The sequence below is a fragment of the Cricetulus griseus genome, chromosome 2, assembly GCF_003668045.3.
Source record: "Cricetulus griseus strain 17A/GY chromosome 2, alternate assembly CriGri-PICRH-1.0, whole genome shotgun sequence".
In the NCBI taxonomy this organism is placed as follows: domain Eukaryota; kingdom Metazoa; phylum Chordata; class Mammalia; order Rodentia; family Cricetidae; genus Cricetulus; species Cricetulus griseus.
In genome coordinates this window covers 438,586,791-438,611,066 of record NC_048595.1, presented here as the reverse complement: position 1 = coordinate 438,611,066, position 24,276 = coordinate 438,586,791, and the positions used below count along the sequence as shown (strand labels likewise).

The window sequence follows — 24,276 nt, the reverse complement described above, 5'->3', positions numbered from 1 at the left end:
CTTATTATGCCTGATCCATTTTTATAAACAAGTATGAGGCTAAAACTTTATGTATAAATGAAGAGCTGGGTGGGGCTCAAAGTCTTTAAGAGCACCAAGCAGCTGAAGGCAGCGCCGTGGTGGCAGTGTAAGAAAACAAGGAAGACTTTGACACGGAGACCTCAAGGCAGACCCTGGGCCCCAAACTTCTTGATGATGCAGTAAGCTAGGACAATTTTGGACCTAAGTTTTCTTTTAAGTGAAATAGTTCTGAAATGCTCAATAAAAGTTAGCTCAAGGTGTCCAAGTCCCTGTGCCCCTTGGCTCAACCTTCCTATTCAGCCTTGTGCCCAGGTACACCCCTCTAACACTGTGGTTCTCGTCCATGGGCCTTCCCACTGCAAGCCTTTCACCTGCGTGCCTACTCACTGCCCCAGCCTGTGCACATGGTGTTCCCATGTTCTGGAACACCCTTCCAGACACTTTGCTTCAGGCAAACTTTGGCATATCCTTCCAGATTCAGCTCCTTGCCATGTCCATGGCTTATCCAGACTCCCCCAAGCAGAGAATGTACTGTTTGTAACTTCCCTTGGTCTTTCACAGAGGCTGTGGGGCAGTCCCAAAGAATAAGCTTGTTACTCCACCCCTCTTGCTCATTCTCACCACTAGGAAGGCCCTGACTACACTGCATCCTCACGCCTTGTTAGGTGCCTCCCCACTCCTCTAGGCTATGGAAACCCCAAGAACAAAGAGGGGTCTGGCCTTGTCCCTCTATCTAGTACCTCCAAAATAGTAGGCACTCTCAGTATGCAGATGACTGACTTCTATTATGATATGAATAACCTGGGTTTTTTTTTCTCTGTTTACTTATCACAAAAAAACATTTAGGAAATCCTTGCTGCAGAATTCTATAGCAGCATCTTTACACAAAAATGTCTACGGCAACTAGTACTTTCAGTAGAGAGGGAAGAATTTTGGCTACCCTCTACTAAAAAGTAAAACTAAAACACTACCAGCACACCCTGTGGCTGCCCAGGTTATCAAAACTGCTTTGCTCCTCCCACTGGTCAGATACCAAAGAACGCAAGTTTCATGAAGATTTAATGGTAGTATAATTGTATTTAATTTTAAAGGACAGTCATTTTAAATAAATTTTCTACTAGATCTTGGGGAAGAAATCAGATGGAATTCAGAGGAAACAGTCCATGTTCATCCAGTTTTGTAAATAGGTGGTTAGGCCTGTGTCTTTCAAAGGAGACAAAATTAAGAGGTTATGATCACATTTGTGGTTTGGCGTATCACAGTCTCTCATAAATCCACTGGTCCTCCAGGGGTCACTGTGCATGCATTCCTGCTCTACCCAGAGTGCAACAGGCTTCCTTGTGGAAGAGCGCTGGTGAGGTGGGGACCTCTCTTAAAAGCCACTTTCTCATATGCCTGTCCAGGCAGGTGAGGTGAGAGAGAGAGGCCCTGATCCAATGCAGCATGTGGGCTGTATGAGGCCTGTCACAGCATCTGCAGAGATTCTGGGCCTGAGTGAGGTGCAGAGCACCAAGGATAACCAGGAAAGATTTCTTTGTAGAGAAACTCCTGCTGCCAACAGCACAGGGCTGGTGCCTATGCTCCCTGGACCCTGACATTTTTCTCCTGGTCTTGCATTTATCGTGTTCCCTGCTTGGCATGGGCCTCAGCACAGTTCCCCTGCTGCCCAAATCCCATCCTCCTAACTGCAAAACAAGCACCAGTCTCATAGCACGTCTTTGTTGTTCTGGGGACTCTATTTGCTGAACACTAATGGTGACAGGAAACGTGCTGGGCTGTGTGGATCAGCTCTTGCCATGCCTTGATAGCATCTTCCCTAGGCTTCCCACTGGTTACTGCTCTCCTCCAATTTACCCTGCTACCTTCTCATGCTTTCTCAGCAGAAAACCTCAACTCTTCTGCACAGGGAAGAGAGACTCATGCCCTTTCTAGTATTTTCCATCAACCATCTCTTGAGCCAATTTCACTAACTTTACAGGGAGGTCTGCTCCCCTGTATTAAGCCTGCCCTAACTGCCTGCAGCTCTTGCTGGTGAACTCCCTACTCAGAAGGTTCCGTTCCCCACTGTCAGAGCACAAGGGTAGAGTTGCCTTTCACTCTAGACTCTATTCCTTTCCCCAGTTCACACCTTCCGAAGCTTCACTTGAAGTTTCTCAAAATGGTTTATGGTTCTGGTTCCTCCTTTCATCCTAGCTTCCTGTCCTACCACACGATCTGTTCTTTTTATATAGCTCCTGCTAATACCACTCCGTCTGTCTTGAGGTGATACAAAGAGGGACCCTCACTAGAGATGGCCCTAGACTTTTTGAACTTTCAGTCGTCAAAATTGAGCATGTACCTCTAATCTCAGACTTGGAAGGTAGGTGCAAGAAGATCAGGGGTTCAAAGTCACCCTCATCTACAAGGAGAGTTTAAGGTCAGCCTGGGCTACAAAGTGCTTTGTCTCAAAACAAAACCAACCAACCAACCAAACAGCAAAAATCAAACCAAACTGACCAAGCAAACAAACAAAAACCCAAGACACAAAATTGAACTTAATAAATCTCGTATATAGCTTCGGATATTTCATGGTAATAATAGAAAAGAGAACTTCATCAATTTTTATTTTTTAAATATGGGACACTTTTCAAATCTGCATGTAAGCCTTATTCAAGGGCAGTATTAATCTTTGCATCCCAATTTCAGTGTGTGTGTTGCTAAAGCAAACATCACCTCCATTATTTTCTCCAGATTTCTGTATGTTCTTTACATTTAAGCTTGCTTATTTATTTATTTATTTATTTATTTATTTATTTATTTATTTTGTGTGGTGGTGGTGGTGGTGGTGTGTATATGTGTAAATGTAGCTGGGTGTCTGTGGCTGTGTGCACCTGTGCATGAGCAGAGGCCAGAAGAAGGTGTCAGATCCCTTGGAGCTTGAGTTATAGGTGTTTTGTAAGGTTACCTGTCTTGTTAACCTGGGTACTGGGATATCTCTAAAGTTTGGTCATGATTATGTAGCAAGTGCTCTTAATCACCGAGCTATCTCTCCAGCTCAGACATCTTCTTTCTTACTACACCTCACCTAGTGATAACCTGCAATCAGGTCATCAGGCAGGTGATCGGCTAGTAATCACTACATTCTCTGTTTTAGGAATCCTATTTATAATAGGCACTATTGCCTTTACCTTTCCCAGGAATCAATGAGCTGGATGAGCTGGATTCAGCAACTGTTTTTGGGTCTCTGGAAAAATAGTTTCTCCATTCCCCAACCCTTTTCCTCTCTCTCCTTCTTGCTGTAGGATAGGGAATGCTGGAATTGGGGGTGACTATTCAGCTAGATACAATAGCACCGATAAACTCTCTGGAGAGTATATGAACAAGGGTCTCTGCCTCTGGGGGTAGTTACTCAAAGCTTCAAGGGACTAGTACTGAAATGCTATCCCCAATTCTGGCTCAGGTGAGTTTCTCCTTAGAAGAAGGTCACTCAACTGTTCTAGAAACCTGGCATAACCTATAACCCTGAAGGGAGCCCATGTTTCTCAGTTTGCCACTTCAGGTCTCTCTCCAACTTCCATTCTTGGCAACCCCTGTAATTCATACCTCAGCCAGTCCACACTCCATGCTGTTCCTCAAACATACTGCCTCTAAAGCTTTTATTTACCGCCTGTCCATGTGTGTGCGTGCCTGTGTGAGCTTCTGTGCACTACCACAGAGGCCAGGAAAGCTTAGATCCTCTGGAATTAGAGTTATAGGTGGTTGTGAGATGCCAGGTGGGTGTTGGGAACCAAATCTGGGTCTTCTACAAGAGCAGTAAGAACTCTTAACTGCTGAGCCATCTCTCCAGCCTCAGAACACACTGACCAGGACTAGGACCAGGACCAGGACTGCAGGACCAGTATTCTCTCAGCTTTGCATCCTGACACCTGGCACAGTGGTCCTCAGTAACACTACATGGTGAAGAATGATAGAACTTTGCAGCAGAAAAGCAGAGAGCTGGGGAATGCTTCAGACCTAAGCCCAAAGCTCAGTCCAGACTGAGCTTAAAGGCCGACTGTAGAAAAAAGGAGCGATGACAGGACCCTGACTTTCTAAGCATTCTGGACCAGGGCTTGGGAGAGTTGAGAGAACTGGTCATTTAGGTCAATACACCAGTGCCCAGTACTGTTGGGTGGGGGTACCAACAAGACTATAAAATCTTACATGGGCCTCAGAGAGCAGAAACATCTGCTAAAGCCACAGCGGGCAGGCTGGCCAAGTTCAGCAACGGGTGAGCCAGGACAGCCCTGTGACCAGTTGAAAGGGCCACAGAAGGGAAGAATCAATCATCTGGGTGCGGAGGGACAGGAAGGATGAGCAGTGACATGAGGCCAGACAAGCAATGGGGTCTCCGCTGTCTGAGAGGTCACGCTCTGTCTTCTTAAGCCAAGCTACTGTCTGGCTCCCCAGGTAACCGTCCCCTCACACCTTCAGTGCACCCCATATGGCAAGTTGGTGCTTTCTCCTTTTCTGAGGACTTGGAGGTTTTCACACCAAGGTATGCTCAGCTAGCTCCCTGCTCACAGACTGAAGAAACCTAAAGAAAATAGTATGTTTGACAGCCAACATCTCTGCTTAAAGGGTTTCCTTTTTCATGTCAACACTTCCATGATCCAGAATTTGATCAACTCTTTGCTGCACAGTTTGACATTAACAAAACAGCAACACCGACAATCTGCTGGTGTCAGAAAGGAACATCTTAAAACTCTTTGGACTCTACATGAGGACAGGGTTCCAATCCCAATCTTTGATCTCTATTATAAAGCACTACCAATAAAATATCCTCGAGATTTATGGGTGAGCTTTCATTCGAGCTGTTTCACACCTAAAATAACATGCATGGCTGGGCCAGCAGACAAAGTTTAGGTTTAGGTTTCAACTGTTTAGGTTTTCTTTTACTTTTAAAACTTAATTCACATGCTTATTTTTTCTAATTACCTTAAAACTTTAATTAAATTGTATTTCTTTCCCAGAGAAAACATTAGCTGAGCAGATGTCACAGCCTCTGAAAAGAATAGGTTCAAGTTCAGACACACAGTTGTCCCCATCCTAACAGAACCATCTTTGTCAAAGAGAAAGGGTGAATTTTAAGAATTTAAACAGATACTTTTCAAATTTATCTTTCTCTTGACTGTGCTTCCTTGTTAACAAGAATCACTGAATCCTTACCCTGTGAGTCAAATCTCAACAAGAAGAATTTCATTTAAAGCCAGTGAGCTAGGATCCGGACCCAAGATTGGTTCCGCTGTATATTGTTCTACTCTCTGGGATCATTCCCCAAACCAAGCTTAGATTGTAACTCTGACCATCAGTCACTTATAAGTCAGCATCCTAATGAAAAGAAGTCAGAGCCACATTTCCTATAGATGGGAAATCAACCGGAATGCCCATCCCCCTTCCCCGGAGTGACAAGAGTTGGGAAAAAAATGATTTGGCCAAGTGAAAGAACAGAGAATATGCAGAGGGAAAGGCAGCTCACCCAGCTTTTAAGAAGACCTTTACAGGCAAAGTCAAGTGAAAACAGCAGAAAAGTTCCTGGACACAGTCCTTTAAGAAACAAAACCGAGTAGGAAGAAAGGTCAGAGCAGCGGTTCAAAAGCATCAGAATGCATAGCTCCTGCTGTCCAAGGTTGCGGGCCGGCGCCTCGAGCTCCTGCCAAGCTGGAGGCAGGGCTGGGCAGTGGAGGCTCACAGCCCTTCTTCCATCAGCTCTCCACCTTCAGAGTTTAGCAGGAGAGCCCCAACCAGCACTTCCAAAGAGATTCTCAAACTGTGACAGTCACAAAACCAAAGTAAAGGGAACAGAAAGCCAAACACTAGGTTATTAATCTAATTTTATTCTTTTGTTTCTAATTTTGAAAGGCAATTCCTGCTTGTAAAAGGAGAATGCAGCTGCAAGACAAGAGAGAGCCACCTGCTCAGAGGAAGAGGCTCCCATGGTGTCTAAAGTTATCAACTCATCAGATCAGAAGAGCAGAGTTACACTATTGTAAATAGAGTGTTTCACATTTACGAGTTTGACACAGCCTGATTACTTCACAGATTGAGCTTTCCATCATAACACTATAAGGGATCTGGAAGCTCATCTTCCTTTTTGCAGATCTGGACCAGGGAAAAGCAGGATTTGCCAGTATCGCTGTTAGGCAGGACACATACACAGGATGCCTGCAGCTTGAGGTTAAGTGGAGTCAGTGTATAAGTATCCAGACTACATTCTCAGAGGGTCAAGCTAAGAAGGGGGCTTTGGAGTTCAATATTTTTTTCCTTCAAAATTTGTAGTATAAATACCTAAATAAAGAGACAAAATTGAATAAAGGTCACTCGCCCAAAAATGGATGTGCACATAGATATACACACACACACACACTCACACACACACTGCATGTGGGTGCATTTTTTTGTGTATGTGAATGCAGACATGCACATGCCATGGTGTATTGTGGAGGTCAGAGGACAATCTTGAGTGGTAGTCCTTACCTTCCAACTTGCTTGAGACAGGGTCTCTCTTGTTCACCACTGTGTATGCCTCTGTGGCCTGCCTTAATAGCATCTAGACAACACAGCACCAAAGGACTAAACCTTTCTGGAGACCATCAAAAAGTAGGAGTTTAGAAAGAGCCAGGAATATATATGTTTTCAAGGCATTGTTTGTTACATTGTGGAGGGAGCAAGAGAAGTCAACAAGAACTAAGAGAAAGGGAAAGGTTGTTTTATAAATGGGATAAAAATACTTGGGCCCAAAGCTATGTGAAAATCTAGACCCTAGAAGACCTATTTCTTGATCCTCTGCAGCTTCTACCTAAAATAAACAGGGATCTGAAGAGGGAGCAACCAGACTATGAGGACACACTGTTTGTAAGGCAGAGTTCATAGCCTGGTGCTCCTTTTGCCAAGAGTGGGGGCATACAGGCAGTTTGTAGTGGAGAGAGAATAGGTAGCCATACCCCTTCCCTGGGCAATAACATTTGGAAATTCTCAGAGTAGAGTAAATATGGCACCTGGCTAGTCTTTGGTCTCTGAGATCTGGGGCCAACCAAGCTCTCAGAATGCCTTGGGATGGGTTGGCAAGAGTGGGGGCATTTTACCTTGGTACAGTCAATGATCAAATACCCAAAGTCATGTTCTAGAGCATGAAATTTGGGAGAGAAGGTTCAAGCTATTAAGTCCATGGAAACAAGACAGGAAGTGAATGTCAAGACACAGTCCATAATAAGATGAGTCAAAATGAGCAGAGGAGCATACTGTCAGAGAACAAAAAGGCTGAAAGAACCCATGATCTCCAGTACAGAATAGAGACAAGTCACAATGTTCTTTTATTTACCGCTATCTTCAGAGCCTACTGCAATGCCTATAGATACCTAGTGCTTGGAAAATTCATGTTAAAGGATGGAATGGATGCATTTTTCTTCCTCTGCTTCTCTCCCTCTCCCCCTCCCTCCCTCCCTCTTCCCCTCTCTCCCTCCCTCCCACCCTTCCTCCCTTTCTCTCTCTCTCTCTCTCTCTCTCTCTCTCTCTCTCTGTGTGTGTGTGTGTGTGTGTGTGTGTGTGTGTGTTTACACAAGTGTGTAAAGACCAGACGCCAACACTGGTTATCTTCCTTTCCACCTTATTTTTTGTGATAGAACCTTTCACTGAAGCCCAAACTCACTGATTGGCTAGACTTGCTGGCCAGTGAGTTCTGGGGATCTCCCCCAGCTCTCCCACTTGTGCTAGTATTACAAATGCACATCATCATACCCTGCTTTTATGTGGGTACTAAGGATTCAAACTCAGGTCCTTATACTTGGATGGCAAATACTTTACTTATTGAGTCATCTCCCAGCCCCAAGGAGGGATATAATTTCTTCCTTTCATAGCTGAGGTGAGAGACATCTAACTCTAGGAGTGTCCATCTTGGGGACACTGTGGGCCACCTGTAAAATGCAGGTCAGGACAGGCTTGGTACCCATATTTAGAATAAGGGTTGAAACAGTTTCTCAAAGGCCTATTGTAGACAGTGAACTATCATTCCACTCTGTATCTACTGTGTGAGAGTGGCCATAGATAACACAAAAGATTGGATGTGTCATCCAATCTTTTTTTATAGTTATCCAAACTATACAAAAGCCAGCATCTGGTATGCGCGGTTTCTTAGGTCCTTCTTTGGAGCAACAGTTTGAAAGCTGTCCATTGTTGGAGGATTGTGACAAGGCTACTCTAAAGATGATGTTTGAGATGAAAACTTTGGCTTCTTTCAAGAAAATGTGCAGTAACAGAGGGCAAGCATATTCCCAGTGCCAAGCCTGTATTTTAGATCCTACTAGATTCAGAAAAGACATGTTCTTCACAAATTGAAAACAAAGGAAGAATACTAAATGGGAACATTTTGTAAAATCTAGGAAATGTAAAGCTGGTTTGTACCTTCTGAACCAAGTAGACACTTGTGGCTCTCTCAGCAGCCACCATATTCAGAGAGGATCCCTCCGGAACGAAGTAACTCACGTCAGCGATGTGGACGCCCACTTCAAAGGTGCCTGTAAGCATATAAGAAGGAGCATCAGCCTGGTTGGAAAGTTAGCAGAATTCCTCCTGGGATCCTTCCCAAGGGTGCCTGCAATGTTCACAGGCTTAGGCCCTGAAGCATGGGCCACTGTTAGAACTGTTAGTCTCGCCTGCTACTTCTGGCTCCTGTGACTAGTGCTGCTGTCACTTTCCTCATCCTATACCAGACAGATAAAGAGGTTTTTCCTGTGAACAAATGAGAGTGTCATCTTCAGAAACTATTCCCCATCTCTAAAGATTTCTTATCTTTGGGAAAATCCATCACTACATTTGCAAAAGATAGGCCTAGTGGGTAATAAGTTAATCCTTTCAGGTTACAACAAATGAGTTGGTTCCCCAAACCTGCAAGGCACTGTTTCTAGAAGCTCTGCCTTCTATCTACTTCTACTGGCCACAGCCCTCAGTCAGCCTTATGTCTGACCTGCCCATCTTGCCCCTGTCCCTTACCTAGTCCTCCAAGCTTCTGCTGTCATGCTTCTAAACATGCATTTGGTAATGTCACTTCTTAGCTCAGTGTTCATGCCCAGGCATGGTCTCACCTCAACCTACATTGGTAATCTTGCAGCCTATCTTTCACATACTGTGGATGCAGTTGCCATGACAACTTTTCTACTCTGAATGCACCCATCTTACCCCATTACCTTACCCCATTCAGAAGCTTGTCTGGCTAGTTCTTTTTGCTATGCTTGTGCTATATCTCAGCAGGATCTGCAATCAGCAACCTCTTTACCTAAAAAGGGTCTCCAAGTAAGAAGAGGTTCTTCTGTCCTCTCTTTACTTGTCTGTTTAAACACCAATTGTGTATCCAATGACACTTATTGTGATCTGTCCCCAGAACGCTCATCCTTGCCAAGTATCATATTTTCACTGGCTTAAATGTTCCCTGTCTACCTCTCTTGAGATAACAGAGTAAACAAAGCAAACAGGACCTTTCTTGACTATCCATGCTCAGTGACTATAAGAATGCCAGTGCATAGTGAGCACTAAATATTTATTGTATAGAATCAATAGTTTGCTTGCTCCTCTCTGTCCTTCCTTTCTTCCAATTGTCCAACCCCTACAAGGCCCACCAAAGAGGTAGTACCTAGGTTGGTGGAACTGTCCCTTAGGGCCACAGGAGAAGTAGTCTAGAAACTTAAGATTTACTCTTGAATGTTCTGTTAATAAACTGACAAATATGGAATGCCATGTAAATACAAATATACACACATGTGGCTATACACACATGTAATACAAACATGGATGTACTTATGTATCTGTTTATAGAAATATACAAAAAGACAGCATCTGAAGAGAATATGCTCATAAAACAAGCATTTAGCTTGAAGAAAGATACACTGAAGATACAAACACAGGGTTGAAGGTGTTAAACTAATCATGTACTTGATGCTCTCCTGCTATACCCCATTCCTGTTGACAGTGACTATTCTTGGCATAGGCATATGACCCAAACAGAATTTTTCTCAGCCTGTTTTCAGGGGCAACATAGACTTCATCCAAGAGGGTCTCTCCTGTAAACCCAGAAACGGGGGACAACATAAGCCTGTAGTTGCCAGGAACCACCCTCATCCACATACTTAAAGTATAAAAACATTAAAAACAAAACAAAACAAAAAACAAGTCCAAGAAATAGGGAGAAATCCAGGGTGAACTCATTTGAACTTTGGGATCCAGCTGAGGTTGAACCTAGTCTATTTATCTACTTGGCCATTCCTGAGCTAATGAATATTCTTTCAGTTCTGAGTCATTGAGAGTCTCATGTGATATCAAGGAGCTTATTAGCATGCCCCCATTTGCTCCTCTGGTGACCTGTCTGACCAGTCCTAGGGCATCAGACATTCCTAATTCTTTTTAAAAAAATCACCTTCTTATTTATGTATTATGTATGTGTGTGCACGGGTGGGTGAGCAGACACATGTACATGTGAGTGTATTATGTATGTGTGTGCACGGGTGGGTGAGCAGACACATGTACATGTGAGTGTATTATGTATGTGTGTGCACGGGTGGGGTGAGCAGACACATGTACATGTAAATGCGAGAGGAAACTTGAGGTAATCAGTTTTTTCCTCCCACCATGTGAACCCTGGGGATTGGACTCAGATCACCGGACTTGGGAAGGAAGCCTTTACACAATGAACCATCTCACTGGCCCATCAGATATTTTATATGAAACGTTTATAGCTTTTATTGATTTCCTATTCCTCCTTCCTAGGGGGTAATAATTCTTTCCTCAGTTTTTAAAAATGGGGTGCTTAAAATGAAAAGTTCAAGCAAAGCATAGAATTTAGTCTTCAATTGTTCTGACACACAGAGATCCTCCCACTAAGTGTTCTTAAAGCAGCCCCATGGCTGCAATGGGGTGATGCAATGGGCTATCTTCCACAGGGAAAAGTCTGGCTGGGGAGCTGGCCTGTGAAACCAGCCTGGCTCCAAGTTGAGTAGCCTCACTCTGATAGACACACAGCTACGTTGCTGGGTCACTGGCTGCAGTGAACATGTCTGTTATGCCCGATGCTCTAGGAACTTTACTCCAAGCGACCAAAGGCAGAAGTCTTGGATGTCTCAATTTCTAAATTCTGATATTTTCAATATTTAAAACCAACACTTGAAGAAGGTAAAATAAAGGGTCCTCTTTTGAAGTCAGGATTATAATATGTGGGCCTCACAGGTAAATATTGACTAAAGGAAAAGAGAGATGACTATTACATCATGATATAAACCATAATTTTAAACTTGGGCTCTGTGTTACTATACATGAACTTTCTGAACTTAGTGAAAATTGACAAACTGACAAAGAGTTCATTACAGGAGATAAAACATAGTGGAGGCCAATCTAAATATATTTGAGGGACTTGAATTTCATTCTGAATTCCCTGCAGAGCCTCTCAACCCAGCAAAAGACACTCTTATATTCTCTACTTTGGACTTTTTTTTAAAAAATGAAAACCCTAAATAAATATTTTATTACATATATTTTCATAATTTGAACTTGCAGAACTCTTGAGACAGTGGCACTTAAGTTTTTATTCTATGAAAGAAAACATGAACCTCAAAAGTTCAGGCACGAGAGCATTTGCTGTCAGAACATTGAGGACTAGTACTATGTTTTAAAAACTGCTCCCTCTTACTGTCTATTAAAGGAATATAATGGGGCTGGAAAGATGGCTCAGAGGTTAAAGGCACTGGCTGCTCTTCCAGAGGACCTGGGTTCAATTCCCAGTACCAATATGGCAGCTCACAACTGTCTGTAATTCCTGTTCCAGGAGATCTGACAGCCTCACACAGACATACATGCAAGCAAAACACCAATGCACATAAAATACAAATAAATAAATTATAAAAAGGACATAAAAATATTCCTCAAAAATTAAAAAAATATAGTTTACTATCTACAGGGGCAAAGGGAACTCCCATGAGTTTTGAGGAGCAGTGAAAGCAGAGAGAAAGAATTCCCCAAGGCCATTCATGCCTGTCCCACTTTGTACAGAGACCACAAAGCTCAGAGGAATACAAACATTCCTTTGAATGACCCGAGGAGAATCTCAACATCTTCATTCATCTAAAATACTAACAGACTAGAGCCAGGTTTAGAAACCACCTCTTCAAATCCAATTTCTCAGCTGGTGCAACCACTTCTTAATAGTGTCTCCTTTCCATATCCTCAGGGGTGGGGCTACCCTCAAGGTGCCACTTGTCCTGTTCTCAAGAACCCACTTACGAGAAGGATTTTATCTTTCAAAGACGTTCTTGTCAGTGTTATTTTTTAGAGAAAGAGAGAGTGAGTGTGAGCATATATATAGAGGGCAGTGCTTATGAAGTCCAGAAGAGGACACGCAGTCCCCTAGGGCAGTTGTGAGCTGCCTAAGTGAGTCCTGAAAGAACACATGTGCTCTTAATTGTGGAGCTGTCTCTCTAGCCTCAATGGAGGGCATTCTTACATAAACCCATAATATACAGAATGAAGCCTCTAGTTGACACCAGCATTGGGCATCCATACATGGAGATTCCCCCTCTTTAAGGAGGACTGGACCTAATGTAATTAGCAGATACACTGATATGATAAAGGACAAAAGCATATGGGAGTGAGTTGAAGTGTAATTGATGGGAAAATAGGAAAGTGTTTCATTACCTACGACAACTACATGAACACAATATTGGCAATGATGTCCATAATAATTCTAATCAGGGTTCAGATGTGTCTCAATGATACATCACTTGCCCATCATGCACAAAGCCCTGGGTTCAATCCTGTCCTTTCAAATGCTAATTAGGATAACAGGAATGACTGCCTTTTAAAATATATTTCTGTGCCAGGGCCTCTGAGTACAATCTAACACCAACAACAACCATGCCCAACAGATTGCATGGCTAAATCACCTGAAGCTAAGGGAGGCTGCAAATCACTGGTCCAACATAACCCAGCCAGGATATGATAAAGCCCAATTCCAAGCCAGCTTGACTCCTGAGTTTTTGTTCCTTTTATTCCTCCATCCACAGTCACTTCCAGGACAAGATGAAACAACCTAATTTTCTGTCTCAATGGGCCACGGCTCAAAAACCCTCCCTATCATTCATGACTCAAGGGAAGCCACATTCTTAGCTTTGGATTCAGAAGTCCTTTTCCTAGCCTTGTTCACAGCCACACCCCTGTCCCTGAAGGCTCTTTTGGTTCTCACTGCCAAGCTCCTTAACCACTTGTAGCAGGGCCTGATTATGGAACAACCACTAAGCCATTAACTCCAGTTCTCTTTAACTAGAAGAGTAAGTTCTGGAAACCTAGGCAGTTCCTTTCTAAATCTCTGACAGTCAGCTTTAGCTGGAAGGAGAGTGATTGTCTTAACTACCAGAGGCTTGGCCACCATCAAGGACTGCCCAGGCAGGGGTGGCAGAGATGGAGGCATTGGCAGTCTTCCCTTAGCTACAGTAAGACTGGGCCCTTCCAGACCTGGGCCACTTGAGTGTGGCTGCAACACTGCTGAGAATGGGCCTTGGTGACACAGGCCCTTCTAGCTTCAACAGAATGTTCTTCACAGGAAACAACAATACATGCTGGAATAAACCCAGTATTTGTGTCCTCTCCAAATTCACATGGTGAGCTCTAATCCCTAGTGTGACAGAATCAGAAGATGGGGCCTTTGGGAGGTGATTAGGCCATGAGGTCAGAGCCCAGACCAATGAGATTAGCGTCTTCATAAAAGAGATCTCAGGGTCTGAGACTATATCTCAATGGTAGAGTCCTTCTTTGGAAAGCTTGAAAGAAAAATACAAACTAAAAAAATCCACAGCAGTATCTGAAACAGTGCCTTGTCCCTTCCACCATACAAAAAGACACAGCAAAATGGTGCTATCTATGAACTGGGAAGTGGGTCCTCGACAGACACTTGGACTGTTATTGCCTTGATCTTGACCCTCCCAGTCTCTAAAACTGTGAGAAATAAGTTCCTATCATGCATGTGCCATGACACTTTGTTCCAGCTGCCTGAACAGAGGCATGCACTGTTTGGGTCACTAATGAGCTATGCCACTGTACCCTGAGTGTGCAGTAGCTTCTGAATCCTGAAGACTTTTCCTTCTCACTTTTCTTTCTCTGCTTGTGCCATCCATACCTTTGTGTCATGCCTTGGAGCTTTGCCAAGCTAACTTCTCTGCTAAGTCTACTTTCCCTGCATTGTCCAATCTACTCACTTCCGGGCTTGAGTCTCTTGACTCTGATCTACCCATGCAGATCTCTCTGAGCATAGGTTGACACATGCACAAGTCTACTAGTAAATGCCATTTAGCTGCCCTAAAGGCACCTCACACGAATCCTCCATAGCAAATCCATTTCCTGCTCCAGGAGTGGGGGGTCATTCCCCCAACTAAAGCAACAAAGGCACCTTCATGGAGAAGACCAGAGGAAACCCAGGACCCACTCTGCCTCTGCTGACCAGTCACACCGCACCCCACTTCCCAAACTTCTCTAATCTGCACAGACCTCTTCCCACTATGCCCACTTTACTACAGTGACCATCATTTCCTTTAAGAGAGAACTTCCAAGCTCCTCACTGCTCCCTGCCGTTGCACAAATGGATCCTTCACACAGAAGATGGTACTCTTTTCAAAATACAGGCCTGGAGTCCTGAGGCTCTGACTCTTCCCCTCCTTTCAGCATCCCATTTGATCACTACATGGCAATTAATTTGAAGCCAACAAAGTTCCTCCTCACAGATGCCTATCCCAGGCATTTTTAACTTTCTTGGCCCTCCCTGCTTAGTGCTCTCTGCCTTCCTACTGTGATGGGTCTCCTCAGCATGGATCCCAAGCCTGGAACTCCAGCTACTCTGGCGCGTTCTCTCTCTCTCTCCTCGTGTGTGTGTGTGTGTGTGTGTGTGTGTGTGTGTGTGTGTGTGTGTGTGTGTGTGTCTGTGTGTGTGTCTGTGTGTGTGTCTGTGTGTGTGTCTGTGTGTGTGTGTGTGTGTGTGTGAGAGAGAGAGAGAGAGAGAGAGAGAGAGAGAGAGAGAGAGAGAGAGAGCGAGCACGAAGCACATGCGTGTGCATGTGTGTGCTCTTCCTCACCTATTCTAGCAGCTCCTGTTGCCCCTCACACTCCATCTGAGGGGAAAAGAGGACTTTCTCTGGCAGGAATGTCCTGATGACCAAGTTCCACCACCATCTCCCCATGTGCCCTCCTAGAGCTTCATATTACCCCTCCCCGCAACACCAGTTACCACATGCTCACTGTCAGTTCCTTCCCTACCCTGTAATCAGCTTGAAGGACAAAGAAAAGGCTTGGTACACAGCCAGTGTTTCACATTAACTTAATGAACAGGAAAGGGAAAAAGGCCCCACAGCAGGTAGGGTTGTATACAGTGGCTGCTCTAACTGCCATGCAGTGCCAGGTGTCCCCTGGTAGTTTGCATACAGAACACCCAGTCTGAGTCTTCATCCTTCAGCTGACTTCAAAGTCAGGACTTCCCAGTGTAGTCTACTTCATCCTCAGATAAAAATGGCAAGTATGTGCTCCCCCTGTTCCCCCCCCCCCCCGCTTTCAAAGCCAAAACACATCTCTCTAGAATTTTTATTTACTGCTCTAGTTCCAGTTTACAGACTGCTCACAAGAAGCCCATGTCCTTAGGGGACAAGAATCTGGCTAAGAAAAGAGTGGAACAGGGTTGGCAAAGGGTAGCACAACAGCTGTGACTGCTGCCAGCAGCATGGAGCTTCTGGAGCTCTTCTCCTTCAGGTGAGACACCACATAGCTTGGTTTTGAATTATCTCGCAATCCTAACACTCTTTCCAAACATGCTCTTGACAACAACCACCACTCATTCAGCCATTTGACAAATGCTACCACGTATGTGTCAAATATTTTTCCAGGAGCTGGGCATATTCATAAAGACAGGCAAGGTCCTTTCTATGGAGCTTGTATTCTAGAAGAGAGAATGGTGCAAGTAAATAAAAAACAAGATTAAGAAGTCCACTTAAGGTAGTAGAAAGGACTTTGGATAAAGTAACAACTTAGGAGAGAATGCTTGGCATGTCTCTTGAGTTTAGCTCCTCTGAGGAATACACTAAGGTCTACAATGTAGAATGGACCATGTCAAATGATAGCTGGCAGGGCATATGCAGAGCAAAGGGCTAGGGGCAAGACAAGCCTGAGGAGGCTAAGGAACAAGGAGAAGGCAGGGAAGAAGGAAGGATAGGAAGTAGGAGCCTAGTGAATAGCCAGGCCTGCTGGTTCAGGGTGAAGCATGTAGATTTTATTTCACCCAAGATAAGAAGCCACTGGAGAGCGGTAAAAGATGAACAGCATACCAGGTTCACATTCTCATTTGGCTCCTGGCCTCATTCTGCATACCATGGGTCTATTGTTGGGGTTTATGGTGATAACGAACTGCACACAGTAACCCCAAAGAAGGTACTGATTTCTAAAGAATGGTGTTGACAGGCAAAGAAATGAACTGTTTGGTGAGTAGTTTGTGGAGTAAGCACAGGCAGAGATGAAAGCAAGCATCACCTACAGGACTCCTTTCTCCCCAACACAGCAGATGTCAGACTTCAGCAGGCTCCCATCCAACCTGTGATGGGAACACACTGCTCTTGGGGATTACCCTCTTGACCCCATGGCCAGTGTTCTCAATCTATAAGAGAGAAATCTGCTTCAAGAGCTCAGAAATGATAATCTGACCAAAGGGGCTGAGAGAACACAGTCAGCAATAAGGGCTTTACTTTGGGTAACTCATCCAGCCAGGATGCAGGCCCTGGCCTGGGTTGGTTCTCCTTAAGTTTTGAGACCGACTAAACATCTGAAAAACAAATGGGTTTATCACCTTGTGGCCACACAATAAACTCCCTCTTTTAGCTGGGACAAGCAAAGCCCCGCTGACTTTGGTGGAAACACTGACAGAGTTGCTAGGTAAGAAGGACAATTCGAACTCTGAGGAATTCCAGTTCCGTGTGGTATTTCGTTATGTAATGTCCTCACACAAAAGCTGACCACCGGGACGGCACGCCATGGCAGCACTCCATGGTTGTGACGTGATGAGGATCTGAGGATATTTCTTAAACTTAGAAGGAGGTGAAGTAATGAAAAATTCCAGGACACATAAATCTGAACGCAATGCAAGGTCTGTGTGCATGAGGAGGGTGTTGTCTGGCACAATTTCTCAGGTGCCCTTCCCTCAAGGCCAGGTTTGGAAGAGTTTGTAGATTTTCTTTTTCTTTTTCTTTTTCTTTTTCTTTTTCTTTTTCTTTTTCTTTGCTACCCATCAAAGGGTTAAAGAGGACCTTAGTTACAAACTCCTTAACTGGTGAGCTCACCTTCTGGAGCTAGGCAGCTTAAAGAACCTTTCCCCTTCATTGTTACAAAGAGCTCTATCAATCTGCAAGTACTCAACGAAACTGCCCACACAGCAATTTTTGTCATGTTCAATCTAATTCTCAGGAATCTCAGTTTAAATTTATACGAACAGCATGGAAGAGGAACACCCAGGTAGTAAATTCCACTTTTCCCTTTCCAAATGACTTGAGCAATGGCCTCCTTCATTAACAGGAAGGAGGACGAGGGGCTGAACATGTGAGGCTGGCACAGGCAACGTCTGGGAATTTCCAGGCGTCTCCAAAGTGAGTGGGGAAAGCCTGGGTCAGCGGGTCAGGCCTGGGACGGCACTGAGCACACACATTGGATCCTTCCTCAATGCCAAGACAGTGACACTCAGGGGTGGGGAAGGATCCTTGACAGTAGTTACAAACTTAGAGAGTGAAAGAAAGCAACATGAGCTAGGGCAGGGTGGGTTGCTAGGGTGGAAATGGGGCAGATTGGCCATGGTTTGAGGGTTGCAGAAGCAACAAAGAGTTTTATTATGATATTCTGTCAGCTGGCTGTTGTGCACGTTCAAAACCCTCCACTAGCACCACCCCTCACCCCCCAAAAATTGCATGGCTGAAGCCAAGGAAAGGAAAAAAAATTGAGAAAGTTAAATCCAGCTAAGTAAAATTAGGTACAAGTTTTTTTAAAAAGAAAAGCCAAAAAGACAAAAGAGGGTTATAGTTTAGAACAGAATGACAAGTCCCCAGTGATGACTTCTGGACCTGGGAAAATGAGATCATTACTGACTTCATGGTCCACATTTGTAATTATTTTCAGAGGCATCAAGAAGAAAAACAAAACAACAAAAACTGGGAAACCTGGCTTAAAAGTGCCTGGAGAGAGACATATAAAGGTGATGGAAGGGATTTCCTTTGAATGATAGTACTGAGAATTTCTTCATGCTTCAAAGTAAATTCTAAGTTTTCCATGATAAATGTCTTTCTCATTTAAGTTTTACATTACTGACAATCTACTGTATACACTTCCAAATGCTTCCACACAACTTTGAGTCTACAGTACACACATAGCTCCCTGCAAGCCTGGGCAGAGGGCCATGAAATGGGTGCTGGCATACTTGACTCTTGGGGATGGTAACAACTACAACACTTTGCCAGCAGGCTCTATAAAAGGTGACCTCAGGCACTGGGCATACCCTTTCCAAGCAGAACAACTATTTCCAAGCCAGAAGTGAGACTCCAGTTTGTATAAGCCTATGACACTTGTTCCAAGCACTTTCAGACTTCTCTGGTGCACATGGCTGTTCTGGGCCCTAGTCTTACTCTACTCTGTGGTGCAGTGTTTACCATATGATTCCCACGGAATGCTCTCAACCCAGAGCTCAACATGCCCAGATGTAAGTTTGACTACAGAATTTTAGCACATTTTCATGCTTGTTTGTGGATTGATTCATCCTCCCTTTTCTCCCTTCCCCTATCTTTTAATCTCTCTGCATCCCCTTTCTCATGTTGTTTTTTTCTCATATAAGGTCTCACTTAACCAAGCTGGCCTCAAACTCAGCTTGCTATGTAGCAAAGTCTGGTCTAGAATTCTGGATCCTCCTGCCCTGATTCACAAAGGACAGGGATCACAGGTATGTTCCACCACACTCAGCTGCTTACGGATTTTTCTATTTTCTCATAACTAACAAGACATAATTATTAGTATCTAAAAGCAAAATTTAAAAGATATATAATTTTACATATATCAAAGAATATAGGTACCTTTAAATGCCTAGTTACTGTGTATTAACTGTAATTACCCACTGCTTAATTCAGTCTTAATCTTCCTTTCACGTGAAATTAAAATTTTCTTTCTCACTTTGAATTATGAGAGGTAAAAGCTCATCACTTTATATCCTAGTGATAGAAACTTGGAAGGGCTCTTCTCTCATTACAGAGATACTTTTTTTTTTTAACTATTTCTAGTGATATTAAATAACTTTTTGGGTCTAATTACTCAGTTTCTTTCATTCATTCATTCATTCACTTATTTGCATTAAGGAAAAACTATTTTCTAATTTCACAGTAGACAAAACAAAAATTATACCTATAATTTATACATGCAAAAGATGTAAATCTGCTAAGAATCAACTTTCTCTCTCTCTCTCTCTCTCTCTCTCTCTCTCTCTCTCTCTCTCTCTCTCTCTCTCTCTCTGTGTGTGTGTGTGTATGCCAAATAAACCCTTTGTTCTATGTTACCTTGGTTATGGTATTTTATCACAGCAACAGATAGTCCAGCTTGTAAATCTTTTTTGTTTTTTTTTTTTGTTTTTGTTTATCAAGACAGGGTTTCCTGGGGATCTGCCTGCCTCTGCCTCCCAGTGCTGGGATTAAAGGCATGCACCACCACGGTGGACCTAAGCTTTAAAATAGCATGCTTTTCATGCCTAGATTAAGAAATATTTGACTCCTACAAGGTTCTGAGATTATTATTCTGCCATCTTCTTGGTGTATCAATGATTTACCATTCCCATGTAGGCCTAGAGTCACACGGGGTTCATTTTTATGTATAGTATAAAACATGGATCAAAACCCACTTTTCTCCTATATAGGCTACTCCCCTGACCTAGCACTACTTATCAATAAAACCTTCTCTTTGTTATACTGCAGTGATAGCTGAGCTGAAAAGAAAACCATATTGCACATGGATATATGTAGGTACTTTTCTATTCTGTTCACATCTCAGCTTATGAACAGCAGCTGCAATTTGTTTCTGTAGTACAACTCCTAGCATAATCCAGGTTGCTTAATCTTTCCACTTTTGTATTAATATTAATTATATTTATTGAACACTTACTGTCTGCATGGCACAGTTCTAAGTGCTAGGGATTCCTGGGATTATTTAATTTAATTTCTAGTAATTCTGAGTTAGATATTATTAGCCTTGTTTCAGAGATCAGAGAATGTGGGGCTAAGAGCTACTCCTTTCCTTTGGAATAAGAATGCTGTTCTTCTTCTTCTTCTTCTTCTTCTTATTATTATTATTATTATTATTATTATTATTATTTAGTTATAGGAGCTAACGTCATTTCCTTTAAAAAATGTTTCTTTCTCGATTTACTTATTGTGTAGGTGTGCATTCCTGTGCTCAGACCATAGCACACCTGTGTAGTTTAAAGGACAGTTTTCAGGAAGTGGTTTCTGGGGAATGAATTCACTCAGGTCATCAGGCTTGGCAGCAAGTGCCATTACCAGATGACCCATCTTACTGGCTTTTTTTTTTTTTTTTTTTTTTTTTTGAGACAAGATTACATAGGTAATCCAGGCTGGCCTCCACCTCCAATCCTCTTTCCTCCACCTCCTGAGTACTGGAATTGCAGGCATGTACTACAAAGCCCAGCTTGTAGTTTTATGTAAGGCATCAGTAGAATATGTCATAGCTATCACAGTTAAGTGTGATCGTATTTTTGCAGCAACAGATAAAAAGAGGGCATATTTCTTTTTGCTTTTCATATACTTACAATTTGCAACTGGTAGAAACTTGCAACAATGTCTAGTTTAAACCACTCCTTTTTTGCTGAGGAAAGAATTTCAGGGAATCACAGACAGGCCTAAACTTCCAGAGGGAGCAGAGGCAAAGACAAGGTGTGATGCCCATTCCTCTTCTCCTACCCCAGTGCTCCTTTGGCACATTACGACTGTCTCTTACCATGCAATGGGAATGTTGGGTCACTGGGCCTCCCCACTGGCTTCCAGGTTTACTTTGGTGCCAGAGGTTTGAGGATGACTGACTAGTGGGTGCCAGATTATCTTGGCTTTAATGAGAAAGGAAACTGGAACCAATCAGTAGAGCTGGAACCAGATGAACATGCTGAGATCCAAATTTGGTTTAACAAGGTGCACTGAGACATCCATGAAAAAAAAAAAAAAAAAAAAAAAAACCGAGAGAATTTCCAAAGCCCGGACCCCACAGAAATCAGGCTAGCAAGATTTGAATTTGAATGGAACATAGGAATAAGACTTAGAGGGGTGGAGCTGTCTCTCCACTTAATCTTTCCACTTATAGCCTCTCCTCAAAACAGGAGCACATTGGCATGTATCCCAGAAGCCCACTTTCATGCCAAAGCCCTTGCGTGGCTATTCAGTTATTTGGATATTTTGAGTCAAGGTACAATTAAGTAAAAAAAAAAGTAAAGAAAGAAAGAAAAAGAATAAAAGAAGATCATCCATCAGGGACAGTTAGAATTGTTCAGTTCCCAGTGCCCCAAATGAATGGAGAAGATGTGCACTTCCTTCCGAGCTGATGGACCTAAAATATTTTCCATCGTTCCTCTCAGATTCATTAAGGGTCCTGCTACCAAATTAAGGTTTGTCTGTGATGGAGTACTTGAGTTGCCTGTGATTTGCCTGAGGTCAGAATGCCCTCTGACATAAGAGACTTCAAGAGGGGGGGGGGGAAACAATGTTTCAAAACTGGGATTAGAAATGACTTCCCATGCAAGAGGTGTAGGAGGGACAGCATTCACACAGCACAGGGCATCATGAAGATGTCAGAGACAGAGTCCAGAAGTGTATCTGAGCGGAAAATTACTCTCAAGTGGAAAGTTTCCCTTCCAAAATCTATTGAAGAGTGAATAAGGTTCCCTTTCAACACAAAGGACAGATTTTATATATAGTTTTTGGTGAAATTAAATGGTACATGTAGGTCTTATTTTTTAAAGATACATATGGCACATTTTCAACAGAAGGCAGATTAAACTTTCCTAATTAGGTGTGAGTAGCCTATGAGTACAGTATGCAATTTTTAAGAGAGCATCCCATTGTATCATAGCATTAGGATTCTGTTCATGAAAGTGGATAGACCATGGGAAAGAATAAGCTGTGAACTAAGAGATTATGGAGGACTGAGTCTGAGGGTTCGAACCACGGCACTCTGCTGATATACAAATGCCACAAGGCCTGGAAGGCATAGATAGGAGCATCATAACAAGGCCAATAGCCAAAAAGTCAAGAAAAAAGGTAACTCCAGATGAAAACAGCCAGGGGCAGGGATGGTCAGGTACTAAGACAGCCAGCAGGTAACTGCACTGACTTTGAAGGGCCTGAATGTTCAAATTCCATTTATAAAGTATAAAAGTGTTTGCAGAACACACATATAAAATATTGAAGTATTTGCATACAGTCTATGTATATTCTCACTTAAAATAATCTCTAGGTACTTACAAAACCTAATATGATACAAATGCTCTGTAAACAGTTATTTGATTCTAATGTTCAGTGTAGATTCAATTTTAAAAAGCATCTTTAAATCTGTGTTGGATGAGCTCCTAGATGAGGAACTGACAAATGGAGGTTGAGATACACATATATTTGCCCCCAGTGAGCCACTCTTGCAGGCAGTATAAGGTCAGCCCATATGGTAGTGCTGAGATGCTGAAGTCTAGCTGGAAAGCTTGTTTCCCCACTCTGTGACCTGTGACAAAAGCCTGGGGCCCACCTTTCTATCCTGTGTCAACAGAGCTTGTGACAAGGCAAGGGATGTATAGCTTCCAGGCATGGTAGGAACACAAGAACTGTGGTTTCTTTCAAGCTGCTGAGCTAGCAGAGGATGCTGCAGACACAGTCTTTTACCCACAGTACAGCCAGATGGCCTGCTTCTCTTACACTGCCAAGGAAGTGTGCTAACAAGAGAATTCATTTACTGTGGTTTATAGAGCAGGCACAGGCATAGTCTTCCCAGGAAGGGGGGGGGTCAAGTCCTGAGATTGACTTCCCACAAAAGCCACCTGAGGTCTAGACTTTTAAGGGGCAGATATCAAGGTGTGGGTGCTTACAGTGTGGGGGCAGGTAGAGGTCCAAGTGGACCTAGATTTGAATGCAGTGGACAGCAAGCCACTGCCTTCTTTAGCTGCCTCCAGTTGTGCTGGAGGTGTGGGTGCTTACAGTGTGGGAGCAGGTAGAGGTCCAAGTGGACCTAGATTTGAATGCAGTGGACAGCAAGCCACTGCCTTCTTTAGCTGCCTCCAGTTGTGCTGGAGGTACATGAGCAAAGCTTATGGGCCCCCTTGCAGCAAAGTGCTAGCAAGTACTGTCAGCAACCAAAGTCAGCAAGCAAAAGAGCATGTCCACAGGGAACAGGTGCGTGGGGACCAGCTGTCTGCCCACCTTTCTCCACAGATGGCTTGTGAGTATCTAGGTTTTTTCTGTCCCTTATAGTAATGGCTTCTAAACAATCCTGGATTCACTTGTGGGGAACCAGAACAGCACAAGGCACATTCCTGAGTTAAGCAGCTCCTGTAGTTTCAGAAAAGTAACAAGTGGAAAGCCCAAAGCCTAAAAACAGGAACATTAGGTACTATGTAGAATGCTGTGATGGAATAAATAGCCACAAATAGCTAGGTAACTTACATCCCTCAAGACACACTGGAGGACCACATTAAGTACACTCTGAATTGTGCTATTCATCTGGTTGATCTTTGAGTGGACAGAAGAAGAGAAGGTTAAACTTTAATTTTTGTTAATTTGGCAATTGTATAATGAGAAAGTTTCCAAACCTGTTGATTTTTTTGTTGTTATTGATTAATTTTTCTTAACTGTAAGGTGCTGATGATTTTTGAAATGTATTTAGTGGTTTAATTTCCTTTAAAAAATCAGTATAAGAGTTTTCTATGTGTTAAAGAATGACAATGCAGGAGCGAGCAGCTTCCAACAGTTGCCGTGCACACTGAGCCACTGTCCAGGCCCAGACTACTGTTCTTCTCTGTCCCCAAACCCTCATGAAGCTACTGATGGTCTTTGTTCTGCCGGTCCCCATACTGGCAAGAGGAACCAAACTGTGTGCATCCTGGCTACAGATAGATTTCTGCAGGAGAGCTCTGTGAAGAAAGGGAGAGCTCAGTTCAGGGCA

General features: G+C 43.3%; 1 protein-coding gene across 4 annotated transcripts in view; it reads right to left on the bottom strand.

Moving 5' to 3' along the window:
* Positions 1-24,276, bottom strand: part of Dis3l2 (DIS3 like 3'-5' exoribonuclease 2) — a 306,233-nt gene that overhangs the window by 74,079 nt on the left and 207,878 nt on the right. For all 4 annotated transcript variants that reach the window (XM_035441100.1, XM_027397459.2, XM_035441098.1 and 1 more), the window contains one exon: positions 8,440-8,552. In XM_035441100.1, the coding sequence (XP_035296991.1) occupies positions 8,440-8,552 (113 nt within the window). The remainder of the gene's footprint in view (positions 1-8,439; positions 8,553-24,276) is intronic.